We start from the raw sequence: 12,692 nt of genomic DNA, 5'->3' as shown, positions 1-12,692 counted from the left end.
GGGTCTCCAGGCAATAATCCAGGCCTGGCACAGAGCAAATGCCCGGTGCTGGGCGGATCTGACTTCCCTGCGGACCTGCAGTCACAGCCTAGGAGGAGCAAGAACCCCCTGTGCCAGGAGGAGGGCCTGTAAGGTTTTCTTCACCTCCAATTACCCTCTCCTCTTACGGGGCCCTCTGATGAACCTGTATTTCCAAGGCATGTAGAAAATGAAACCTTCCACTGAAAAAGGGGGAATTCTGTGTCATCTGGGCTCAGGGCACCTGCAGGCAGCGCTATCCTCCACGTGGTCCTCCAGGCTGACAGCCCACTGTAACCGCTCCTAGCAAAGCGCTCCCGACAGCGTGCCCTGGCCTGCTCCTTCCTGCCGTACCCTCCCAACATTTAGTCTCAGTCCGGCCGAACCACACTCTAGGCCCACATGGCCACACGGGCGAGGAGAGCGGTTTATCACTGGCTACCCAACATCCTGCTGTGGCTTCAGGGTGGCTATTAAGCACCACCTTGGTCACACCCTCTTCGGGACAGCCCGCCCCAGCTCCTGTGCCATGGAACCTGCAGGCTGCTCTCCCGGAATAAGCCTGCCCCTGCAGGTTGGCAGCGTGGTGCCAGTGGCTCCTGGCATAAAGGGATTTCCCTGCGCCTGGCAGCCCTGCAGACAGCATGCACTGGAGGGGACGGGACCCCGGAGGGCTGGCTCAGCGCCAGAGCTGGAGGGCACTGCTGTCCACCTCCCTGCCCCGCCGGAGGAGGGAGCCCGCAGGTGCGGCGGGACCGCCCTCCACAGCAGAGGCCGCTGCTCTCAGCAGGTGCTCCGAGGCAAAGATGATACTGTAATTGAACATGCCCCACTCTCTGGGGAAGAGATTACGTACAACAGCCGTTTCCAAGAGCCAGGGAGGAGTGCCACCAGGGCGGGAGGGGGGGCCTGAGCTTCAGATCAGAGGCGACAGCCTGCTGGTCATTCACACAGGCCGGCGGCTTCTTCAATTTTTGAAGCTCCACTGAATCCTCTCTGCAAACAGCAAACTTTGCAGCCTCTAATTTTCTTCTCTGCACTCTGTTTAGTATCAGGCCACCTCCCTTTGCATTCAGGAGCCTCTTGCAGTGTTTGTTTGTGTGATGGGTATGAGCAGGTGGGTCCTGGCCCCTCTACCATGGCCGCCACTTGCCTGCCATCCAGGACGGAGCTATGGCACCATCGCAAAGTGCTCCAGTGAGCTTGCTGCAGCCCCATGTGGACACCGATCCCAGAGTGAGGGTCTGCGGCCGCTGGTTTCCTTCCAGCCCCACAAAGTGCCAGCCATCTAGTTGGTCTCAGGGGCAAAGTTCTTCATTCAAGCCAAGGGCTACACTGCGTGTGAGGAACCATTTCTTTGGGAGTGTTGAATCAAACCTCCCAAGGACAGGAGGATTTCCTTCCCTACCCTACGTGGTCCAGGGAATGTCTGGCTCTGATGCCTTAAAGGACATGTGCTTTACCCGATCCCAGGCCTCTCAAATCCAACCCAGCTGATGTCAGACTCAACCCCACCAGCCTCAAGACGGAATCTGGAAATATCTTGTATTGGTGAAGCACATTATAATTCCTCGAGTACCTTTACTCCAAGACTTCATTTACCCTTCCTAGCAATGCAGGAGACAAGGTTGACAGGTATTATTCTGGCTCTTCCAGAAGCAGCCACCAAAGAGAGGGTAAGTGACTCACCCACTGCCACCAGCCGCCAGGCAGCAGGGTGGGACCACAAGCCTCAAGTTTGGTCTGGGACCCTTGGCCGCTCTCCACCACACACGGCCTGCCTTCCACCCCAGACGGTCAGTGCCCACACGGAGAAGCGGAGGAGTCGCACCACTTACTGGGCTTTTCACCTAGGAACTTGGGGTCCAGAGGTGGCCTGTCAGTTTTAGAGGGACCTGGGGCAACTGCATGGAAGCAGCACCTTTTGTGGGTGGCTGATGGGGCAAGGTGTGTTGGGACGGAACTAGGTCTGCCCCTGAGAGCTCAGCAGACCCCTCCCGGGTGCCACAAGCACAGGACGGCCCAGCCCATGGAGCAGGTGCCTGCAGCCTCCTCGGATGGGCTGGAGGGAGATGCCAGGAGGCACCTGCAGGAGTGGTTCCCCAGGCGGCACCAGGCCCCCACCAGGAGAGCCCCCACCCACCACTCCACCCGAGGGACTCAGGAGCACGTGCCACAGGCATGCCAGGGCTAAGGAAGCTGCTCTGTGCTGCTGCTGTGGCTGCCGCTTGGCACTCCTGAGCTGGAAAATGCCAGGGCTGGAAAACCTGATGATTCTAGCATGTTGCCAGCAGTGAAGTCAGGAGGGGCAGGAAGGGGGCTCGGCTGGCATGATCAGTTTGCATCCAGACCCGCTGCTTACAGGACAGTCTGCCAGTTGTTGGCATCCAGCCTCTCAGAACAGGAAGGGACGTCTGAAGGATGCACGGTGAGGTTGAGCAGCCATCGCATCCCCGACGCAGGAGCCAGCCCAGTGCCCCCCACCCTTGTCAGGGAAACCAGCACGTAAGCATCTGAGAGTCAACGTTCAGTTCAGAGAGGACATCTGGAAGGTCTTTATGAGCACAGGAACCCACAGCTTGCACAGACACGTGGCCCTCAGGGGTCGTGCAGGTACTTCGTGGTGGAGTTCAGAATTTCTATCCCGTGAAGCTCTCTCAGTTGAGCAGCAAACCTGTCAATCAGAACACAGACTCTGGGCCATAAACGCCACGCCCAGAGCCAGCCCTTCTCAGGTAGAAGCTGGACAGAAGGAGTGAAGGGGAAGCCCCTTGGATGACCACAGGGGAGGCCCGCCAAGCCCGGCGGTAGACGTGGCAGGCTGACCCGAGGGGACCTTGCTCCTGGGGACCCCGAGCAGGGGCCGCTTTCTCATCCCAGCCAGTGTGCCTTGCTTTCTGCCGAAGAAACAATTTATCCATTCCTTCCACTTGAAAAGACAGAACTTGCGAAACCCTCAGATATCCTGGGGGCCTGCCCCTCCTTCTCCAGCGGGGAGTCGAGGGCTGAGGCTGCTAGAGAAGCAGCCGGGCAGGCCCGGGCCCCTCCCTGCCCACAGAGCCCTCCACCCCCGCGCTGGGGCTCTGCTGCTCAGCCACAGGCGGGCACCATGGGGCAGGAAGGAGGAGGTACTGGAGCACATCAGGACAGGGCTGGAGCAGGACAGAGGGCCACTCACTCGGGAAGCCTCCCGCAGGAGGTTCCCCGGGTGTATGTGGCAGGCCCACTGCTGCTCCGGCTCCTTCTGCTGGGAGGCTGGCCGCTGTGTACCTCGGCTCAGCCATGCACAGCTTGCTCAGGGCAATCCCCGCGTTCAGCTGCACAGCTGTCTTCTGCGCGTCGCCACCCGCGAGTTTCAACAAGACCTGCACGATGTCTGTTTTCAACAGGGAGGCGGTGGCCTGCGGCACCTCCATGCAGTTCCCCAGGCAAAGTGCTGCATTGCCCGCCAGGACCTCATCCTCTGTGCCAAGCAGCTTTGTCAGCACATGGAACTCTGCAGGGAGGGGAGAGAGCCAGCCTCGGTGACCCACATCCCCACGGAGGCTGGCCACGGCCACGAGGACACACACTGGTCTCCCCAGGGAGCTTGGACACGTCACTCAGCCATTCAGCAAGCATGTGCAGGGTGCTCTGAACGCCCTCAGCTCCTTGCTGAGCCTGGCGTTTCTGAGACGCCCCGAGCAGGGCCCAGCGTGAAGAGTGCCGTGCATCAGCCAGGACTCCCCTCCCAGTCCCTGTTCTCCACCCCCACACTCTACCCGACAGCACCTAGTTGGAGTCGGAGGCCACAGGCCCGCTCCCTGAGGCTGCAGCAAAGAGCGGGATCCAGAAGAGAGGCCCAGTTCCCTGCGCCGCCGAGGGGCTGTTAAGGACACTCGCGCGCGGCCCGGCTCGGAGCTGGGCTACAAACGATGGCAGCCACTTTCAGCTACTAGACTAGGGCTCAGCTCACATTCAGCTCTTCCCCGAAGGCCGAAGGTGCTTCCTCCCCTCCGAAGGCGGAAAGCCTGGGTTAGGTCAGACTGAGCAGAACACTTTAGGAACAGTTTCAGTTTGCTTGGTGAGAGGAGGCGGCTCCCAGCTTGGCCCGTTACACCTGGGCTGCTTTGCAGCTGCGTCCGGCAGGGACAGGCTCCCGGTGTGGAGCGGAAGGCTGGCCCTGCGCTCCGGACCCTCTCCTCGTCCATATCGCCGAGGGCCGGGAGGGTGAGCAGCACCGCGCTAAGCCTCTCTTCCCTCCCGCCCATGGCTCCCTTTGCAGCGTCCAGAATGGATGACCTCTGGGAGGCAGGCTCCGCTCAATGAAGCTACAACTTACTTTTATCCAATCTTATCACTTCTTCTCGTGCCTCATGATGACTGCTTGTGCAGATGGCTAGTGTCTTCACGGCATAACGAGATGCGGTCTGGCCTCCCGTCTAGGTTTCAGAATGAAATCAGAAACATAAAATCAATGCCAGAAACCACAGGCATCTAACAGGGTTCTGCTGAGAATGGCGAGTCCTTCCTGGTGAGCAGGCTGGTCTGACCAGGAGGGAGCATCTCTCACGTCCTCTCGAATCCAGCCCACGGCCGGTGCAGCAGTAGGCCTGCCACATACACCAGGGAACCTCCTGTGGGAGGCTTCCCGAGCGAGTGGCTGAGAAGAGAAAGATGCTGTCAGAAACGGGGGAGAAGTCCTGCCCTTCATTTCAGCATTTGAGGATGAGGGGTGACACGCCCAGGCTGTCAGGCTCACAGACCTGCACGGGGAACATCACAAACCTACAACATTCTAAGAGGTGACAATAGTCCGCTCATAACCCCTAAAGTCCCCAAATGTGGGTTCTTTAAAATGCACGTGTACACTTATGCATGCACAACGCCTGTGTGTGTGCATGCAACCGGCAGGCTCTGCGTGGCTGGCGAGAGCCAGTTGTGATGAATGATGGTCACCAGCCAAGTGGCAGCCTAAACTAAGACCCAGTGTCCCACCCCCTCAACGCTGCCCCTGCTGCAGCAGCGCCCCCAGTAGAGCTTCCTGGCCCTCCTCCTGTGGGGCCATCGTGTCAACAGGAGTGAGTGAGCCTCACTGGGCACTCACATCACAGGCAGGATCCAGAGGCGGCAGCCCGATAATCCACCTCACGCCTACAGTCAGTCTACCTAACGGCTGTGCTGACCCGCTTAGACTCACTGCAGACACATCTGGGGGAGAATGGAGCAGGCTTCGGTCACATGGCCATGCTGCCCTGCACATTCCCACAGCTGGAGTTACATCAACATTCTCCTGACAGCTGGATAGAGCATCGTGGGCAGGAAAACATAAGCAAAATAAGAGGCCTCTTTTTCAAGGACAGGCCATTTTCAAGGGCATTTTTAAGTTAGGCTTGAGTGGTAAACAGTTTTCATGCACATATGTAATGAACAGTCTGTGCTCAACAATCTTTTCAAAGTGCTGTCTGGGTGGGCAGGTGGAAGAGAATCTTCATTCACGAAGTTTAAAATCTAGTGGGGGTGAAAATCTAGCATCTTAACTGAACAAAACCCTCCTTAATTCTGGTCCTCAAGTAAATTATGACACTCCTGGAAATTCCATCAAGTTATCTTACCTTCAGGAATTTAATCATTTTCTTCACCACTCCGGCTCTTAGGGCCTCTTCAACAATTGTTGGAGAAGTAAGTGTGCGGCTGAGGACGCCTGCAGCTCTCTGAGTGAAGCAGAAAGTAAAGGAGACTAAACATTCCTTTCAGGAATGCTGTGATGTTTAAAAGTAAACAAGTACTTTGGGAGGCAAAAGCAATTGTTAGTACTGGAAACAGAATACATACCTTGATGGTGAAATACTTGATGGCCAAGTAGTAGATAATAAGTGATGTGCTTTTTTATGAAGCCACTGGGCAGGTGATTTAAGGGCTGAAAACACTGCCCCTTGGTAAGGGGCCGACTTATTCCAGCTTTGCACCAGGCCAGCCAGCTCAACTGTGTAAGACAGCCTTGCCCTGGACACCCGGCAGCGCTCTGATAGATCAGGGTCCTGATTAGAAGGGTGACTTCCCGGATTGATCCTCTGGGTCTTTTAGCTTTTCCTTTATCTCTTCTGAATTTTTGTCTTTTTGCTCTACTTTCTGGGAGACTTCATTTACTTTATTTTCCAAGTCTGATTTTTTTTTTAGTAGCAAACTTACTGTTTTATGGCTATAACATTATCTTGAATCTTTCTGAGGATGTAAATGACAGTTATTAATTTTTTCTTCTATTTGCTTTAGTATCTCTATTTCTTTGAGGTCAATTTTTCTGATTACCTTAGTTTTTTTGGTCATGTGTATGGCTTTCTGAAATGTCTGGTGACCCTTAGCTGCCCAGTCAGACTTATAAAAAAAATAATAAAAATACGTTTTGGTGTGCTTTGTTTATGGTGCATTTGTTGACTGACAGGTAGAGGGATGCTACTCCCAAATGCCAGAAAGCTAAGATTTTTCTCTCTGCTCTTTCAATTCCTTCAGAGAAAAATAACCAATTTTATGCTTGAAGGAAGATGCCTGGCTGCCAAATGCAGCCCCCATCTCTAACGCACCCCCATCTCTTACTTCTGCTCTGTTTGTACTGCTGTTTTGAGGGCCCCATCTTCTCCAGGGTACCACAAGGCGAACTGGCCACCTTCCCAATGTGTCCTCCATCTGTGCCCTAAGTTTGCTCCAGCCCTGCCTTGTTAATATGACTTGTGCAGCTGTTCTCCACCTTCTAGAAACTGATTAAAATGACTGCCTATTGGTGACCTCCCTGTTCACTTTGTCAGTGTGGGTTTCTGCCTTTTTTCCCCTAATCCTTTAGTCTCATTAATAAGGTCTCCGGGGGGGAAAAGGGATAAACTTGAATTTATCACATTATCAACCTTGTTTTCCCAATCTGCTTCCTCCAGGTGCTGCGCCGTTGCTGCTTTGACATTTCAGGTCTGTCCTCAGCCCCAAGACAGCGGGGAGAGTGCGCCATCGAAGGACCAGACAACCCTGGTGAAGCTGCTGCCCTGCTCAGCGCACTGCTCAGCATGTAACCGTGGCTGTGCAGAGTCCCAGGGAAATTGGGCCTGAGGGTCCCTGCAGGGCCAGCTCAGAGTTGGAGTCGGCTTAGCTTTAGCGCCTGACCATCCAGAAAAGCCCGAGCACCTAGGACAGTGGTCCTATGATTGTGGGGACATGGATCTTCTTTGGGGATCTGGTGAGAGCTATGTTGCCCCCCATGACACTGCACGTGCTCTCAGAATTTTCTACACGCATGCAGGGAGTTCCAAGAACCCTGAAAACCTGCAACACATACCTGGAGTCCAGGTGAGAGACCTCTGCCCTGGGATGTCTGAACTGACCTCAGGGAAATGCAGGCATGCTGGCCCCAACAGGACTCAATGGCTCTGCCCAGAACCTTTATCATAACCCTGGGGCCGGGGCCTGGTCCGTGACCCTGGAAGGGCTGTGGTCTCACATGCACACACCTGTCCTGGATCTGACCCCAACTGTTTCTCTAGGCGTTAGGGCCCTGACCTAACAAGCGCAAAGTTGGGGTGGTTACGAAGTTGGAGTAATTGCTACGTGAGGGAAAAGCACAACTTGGGAGGGTGGCAAACAGCCTCTTGAATAATAGAATATTCTTCTCCTGATGCACTCACTGGGAGCTGTACGACTTCTCAGTTTTCTTACCCAAATGTCAGAAACAGAAGAACTTATTTCAGCATCTATCTCCAGGGACCAAGCCACTTGCATAAACCCCTCTAGGATCACTGGCTTTGAAATACAGGCCTGGCCTTTGATTATGGAAAAAGAGATTCTAAAGAAAATTACTCGGCCTGTCCAGTTTACACCCGGTATCTTGAAAGGACAAATCAGGTAGATGATACCGTATAACCTGTTAAATTCCAAAGCTACCGAAAAGGGATTCTTAACTTGGGCTCATAGACTCTAGGGAAGATGGGCCCTGGGTGGGGGGACCAACCAAGGCCCCTGGCACGACGACACAAGGAAGCTGACCCTGGACTTCTCTCTGGGGGAGGCTTACCGTGAGGATCCCTCCATCCCGGCTGCTCAGCAGGCGCGTGCACCTCCCGCTCGCCTCGGCGGCCCAGGCCTGTGGTCGTGGGGAGAGGAGACCCGGGTGTCCTGGTGACTGGAGTGTCCTGGTGACCAGAGTCCCCGGGGAGTGCCCCTGAGCTGGCAGACAGGCCTGACGCTCTCCTTCCCGCCACCGCCATACCCTGTCCACTGTCTCCCTCACGAAACCTTCTTCTATTGCTCGTGTGTCTTCCCACGCCTGTCTCCCCTCAGTACAGGGCAATGCCTGGGGCTGGGGGCCACATCTTATCTGGCTTTGCACGTGCAGAGCCTGCGCCATGCTCGGCACATCCCGCTCAGTCGGTTTCCTGATGAGGCCCGAGTGCCTCACCGGCCCCCTCAGCAGAGCTGGAGTGGCTGCCCAGCTTTCCCCATTCCCACCTCCAGCGTTTGAGTCTGTGTGCTTCTGTTCTCTTTGTAAAATTGGCAAAAGGCCCACGTGACAGGGTATGTCTAGGTTGTCCCCAGGTTCCAAACGGAGAAAAGAATGCCACGAGTACCTCAGAGACAAGGGGCTGCTGAAGACACAAGTTCATCATGAGTCCCAGCAGCGTGTACACGACCTCTCGGAACAGGTCCACATCCTCCTCACATCGGGCCTTGGGAAGAAAACAAGGTGACCGGTGACCTCTCTGCCTTACCTCTTCTCATGCTCACGTCTTCTCCCTGGCAGCGGCCTCAGCATCACCCGTGCTCCCTAAACCGTCACCGTCATGAACCGAAGTCGCCTGGGAAGACCCGAGGCCATTCCCATGAATCACGTGTCAGCACAGGAGACACGCAAGGAGTCCGGTGCCTCTGCCATGTGTCCTGGCTTGGCCTGGTCCCTCTGCCATGTGACCGTGCCTCGGCCTGGTCCTGTGTTTAAACTGAAGAGTGAGCTACTGAAATGGGTAGTCAAGCAACTCCACCCAAAACCCCTTCAGACGTCTCCAGGACGGATGAGGCATGAGCCGGAGGGCTCCTTAGGGTCAGCCGCCCATAGGGTCTATGGTCACAGAGGGGGAAGCCCCTGGCTCCAGCACCTCCAGCAGACTTTTTGGAAAAGCCAGACAATTAAGAAGAAGCCAATGTTCCTAAAGCAGATAAAAGACCAACGTTACAGAAAAGCTAAACACCATGAGGCCCAAGCAGGCTTCCCCGAACTCCTCCGAGGCGGCCATCTGACTCCGGACAGCGGGCTTGGCACTGAGGACGCCCAGGATGGCGATGCACTGGCACAGAGCTACGGCATTGGCTGCCCTGGGGTCTCTCTTCTGCAAAAGAATCAGGAGAAACCATGTCTGCAGAGAGCAGACACGTGACACCCGAGTCATCTCGGGGCACCCCTCACCCCCCAAGGTGCCTGGGAACCAGAGAGCATTCCACCACACAGGGCATCCGGGGGGTCGCACTGGCCATGGGGTGGGGCACACAGGGGGAGAGCCTGAAAGCCTGGGATGGGGGCACTGAATCCCAGCGATGCCCCCAGCCAGCTGGAAGAGCTCGGCAATTCCTGCCCTTCTCAGAGCTCCCATTCCCATGTGTGCAATATCAAGGTGTGGGTCTGCTGTCTCAGGTCCCCCCAAAATTCTTTGGCTCACTGGGTCAGGGTCTAGCCACGGCACCTCTCCTAGGACTCCCCAGCTTGCCATTTTCCACCTTGGTGCAAATCACCACACTTGTCCTGACAAGGTGACTACCTCTCAGGGGACAGGGCTGCATACGCCACCGTGTGGGGCTTGGGGGTGGAGCTGACAAACCCTCATTCCTCCGGAGGCGCAGTCCACACCCGTCTAAGCCTCACCTCCATCTGTCCTGACTGTGGTTTTAATAGCTAAGCATTATTTAAATCCCAGCTGTGAGTAAATGATAGTCAGCCTGAAAGTTAGCATGGGTCCTGAGCGTAAGCTGCGGTTGAACAGCTCTGTCCACGCCCGAGGGGTCTGTCACAGGGGACAGAAATGGGGGCTGCTCACCAGGACGCCCGTGAGGGCCGGGAGAACCCCTGGAAGGTGGGCCTGGAACCAGACTTGGAACCTGTTGGGAAGACACCAGCCATGATTTCTCTGTACCTCGCACGGGCTACAACGTGGATACAGCGCCTTGGGTACGGAGCAGACAGCGCAGCTCTGGGCCGTGTGGTTGGCAGCGTACGAGTGGATGATTTCATCTCAACCAAAAAACGTCTCTGGGGATGCATGTGGCCTCAGTCTTTCTAAGTCTGGAGAATCACCTCCGATGTTACAGCAGATCTCAGCTGGCAGCTCTTGTGCCCGGGAGTGGGTGGACCCCCTAGGCTGCTCCCAAATGATCAGCAGTGCCCGGCCCCCACCCCGCTGCTTTGCTCTGAGTCCACATGCTGTGCGCCACGCAAGCAGGACTCCCTACAGTCGTGGGGAGCCCCAGACGCATACGCCTCCCCACAAGCTAGAGCAGCCTTTACACACGCCCGCCTGTGCCAGTGGCCTGCCTCTGAGCACACGCAGCTCCTTCTCGCTGTGTGGCTGCTCCTAAGGGGAACAGCCTACAGTTTGTGAGGAAACTGAAAAATATAGGATGCTCTTAGAAAAAAACAAACTTAAGAATTCTGAAGACCTTTACTGTCTTCCCCAACAACTAAGCTGGAAAAGAAAGGAGCAGGGGATGGTTACTCTAACGAGTGCCACCGACCACTCAGCGGCGGCTACCTTTCCCTGTGCCGTCTCTAACTCACACACACTGGCCGGGCAGGCCAGCCGGGCACTGATCAAGGGGAAAACATGGCAGGCTCGCTTACTGTGAGAGGTGCTGTCTCACTGGGTGCCCGGCGCCCAGGGGGATGGGAATCGCTGACTACACCCTCCTGGAAGGCAGGGGCCCTCCTACTCAGGGACTCTTGTGATGCTCAGTTGGCCAAGCCTCCCTGGCTACTGCACATTTTAAAAGATCGGACAGTTTCACAAAAGTTGAAGAAGAAACATCAATTTCTGGAAATTAAAATTACCTTTCTTCCACAGCCAAGTCTGTGAGCAGCTCCATGGCTGAAATGGCCTTCTTATCTGAGAAATCAAGAAATGACACCAGGGCCTCCAACAATCTGCAAAAAAACCATAATAACGTGAGAGTGGACTGTCTTCCAACTGACAGCTTCCCCAGCGAGGACACTTTGCAAGACCAGGCAGGAGTCAGCATCCAGGGGAAGCCAGCTGAAAGGGCGGCCTTGCCGCGCCCTCCCAGGAAGCCCAGCCCCTTGCCCACCCCAGAGAGAGGTGCTCTCCTACGGGAAGGGCCCCACCATTCAATGTCAAGCTTCAGAGGGCTGAACAGTTTTAACCAAAGTCCACTGATCATCGGACGTCAGCTTAGAAGGAACGCGTGGTCCCTCGGCTGTGTGACTCTGGCTCAGCCAAGTTCAATCACATAACATTTAAATGACACGCTTTCTAATCTGCTGACGACTAAAGTGGAGGAACCACTAATGAGGTGGGGGATGGAATAAAGATTTAATAAGATTTTGACAGGCTGCTGAATATATCAGATGAACTTAATAGGGTTAAATTCAAAGTCCTCCACTTAGAACTGAAAATTCTACCTAGGTAACAGAATTGAGACACCTGGCTCATAACTGGGTCACACGCAAAAGATTTAAGGGTTTGTAGCCTACTGTAAACTCAGTGTGAACAAATAGTCCAGTGCAGCTGCCAAAAGAAGCTACTGCCGCCGTGGGCTGCCCACCACCAGAAGCAGGTCCGGCCAGCCATCCCGCACAGAGCGCCTGGTGTGCTGAGCGGTGGGCTCGGTGCCGGGTGCTGGCCGAGATCCTGGTCCCCTCCACGGCACGCGTGTTAGGTGATTGGCAGCAGACACATGCGAAGTGGGCGCAGATCCACATGCAGGAGGTGTGGGTGGCTGGAGGTGAAGAAGGCTCCAAAGAGCAGGTGACGTTTCAGATGTACTTGAAGGCATGGGGTCGGCTAGTTGTTCATTCAATCAATGATCTTCCTGAGCATGGGCCATGGGACAGGCAATGTGGTGGGTGCTGGGGGCGCCCGATGATGAAACAAGGCAATACCCCAGCTCTAAGGAGCTCGCAGGCCCATGTCAGGCACGTGGGTACTGGAGCTGGGCATCCCGGGTAGAACACACGACAATCCCAAAGGTATGACCTGGAGGTGACAGCACAGCGGGAGCTTGTGAAGGGAACCGAGAAGGAAAAGCTGGGGGCAGAGTGGCCGGGAAGGTCTGGACAGCCCCAGCTGTGTGGAGTTTCACAAAGAGTGTAGTGACCATAAGGCCTAAATGCCCAGGGCAGTAACAAGGACAAAACAGAGCCCGTCAAATTGGGCACTTAGGAGTCTGGGCTCCAGTCAGCCAGTTGTGGGACTGGATGCAGTCAGCAGCTTGTTCTAGGAGGGGCCCAGAGGTCCAAGCCCCCGAGGAACGGCCAGGACGCCTAACCGGGAAAAGATGAGGGTCTGCAGCTGTCTCAGCTCCGGGAGGTGAGACCCGACACGTGCTGCAGGCCTCTGCCAGCCTGGCCCGGGCCCTCCGTGCGGGTGGCCCAGAGTGGGCCGGGCAGTTTGTGCTCGGCGGGAGGAGATGATTTCCCACCAACGAGAACCGCCCGC

At 55.7% G+C, this 12,692-nt stretch overlaps 1 protein-coding gene across 2 annotated transcripts in view; it reads right to left on the bottom strand.

Moving 5' to 3' along the window:
• Positions 1 to 1,549: 1,549 nt before the first annotated feature.
• Positions 1,550 to 12,692, bottom strand: part of TTC12 (tetratricopeptide repeat domain 12) — a 34,229-nt gene continuing 23,086 nt past the window's right edge. For both annotated transcript variants that reach the window (XM_036919777.2, XM_036919776.2), the window contains exons 14-22: positions 11,069 to 11,161; positions 10,062 to 10,122; positions 9,222 to 9,359; positions 8,604 to 8,702; positions 8,051 to 8,119; positions 5,613 to 5,711; positions 4,340 to 4,439; positions 3,289 to 3,514; positions 1,550 to 2,692 (exon numbers count right to left, since the gene is read on the bottom strand). In XM_036919777.2, coding sequence (XP_036775672.2) covers positions 2,617 to 2,692; positions 3,289 to 3,514; positions 4,340 to 4,439; positions 5,613 to 5,711; positions 8,051 to 8,119; positions 8,604 to 8,702; positions 9,222 to 9,359; positions 10,062 to 10,122; positions 11,069 to 11,161 — 961 coding nt within the window. In that variant the 3' untranslated portion in view covers positions 1,550 to 2,616. The remainder of the gene's footprint in view (positions 2,693 to 3,288; positions 3,515 to 4,339; positions 4,440 to 5,612; positions 5,712 to 8,050; positions 8,120 to 8,603; positions 8,703 to 9,221; positions 9,360 to 10,061; positions 10,123 to 11,068; positions 11,162 to 12,692) is intronic.

This window comes from Manis pentadactyla, chromosome 13 (assembly GCF_030020395.1).
Source record: "Manis pentadactyla isolate mManPen7 chromosome 13, mManPen7.hap1, whole genome shotgun sequence".
Lineage (NCBI taxonomy): Eukaryota > Metazoa > Chordata > Mammalia > Pholidota > Manidae > Manis > Manis pentadactyla.
The sequence above is the reverse complement of the archived record's forward strand: the minus strand, read 5'-3'. Positions and strand labels throughout refer to the sequence as shown.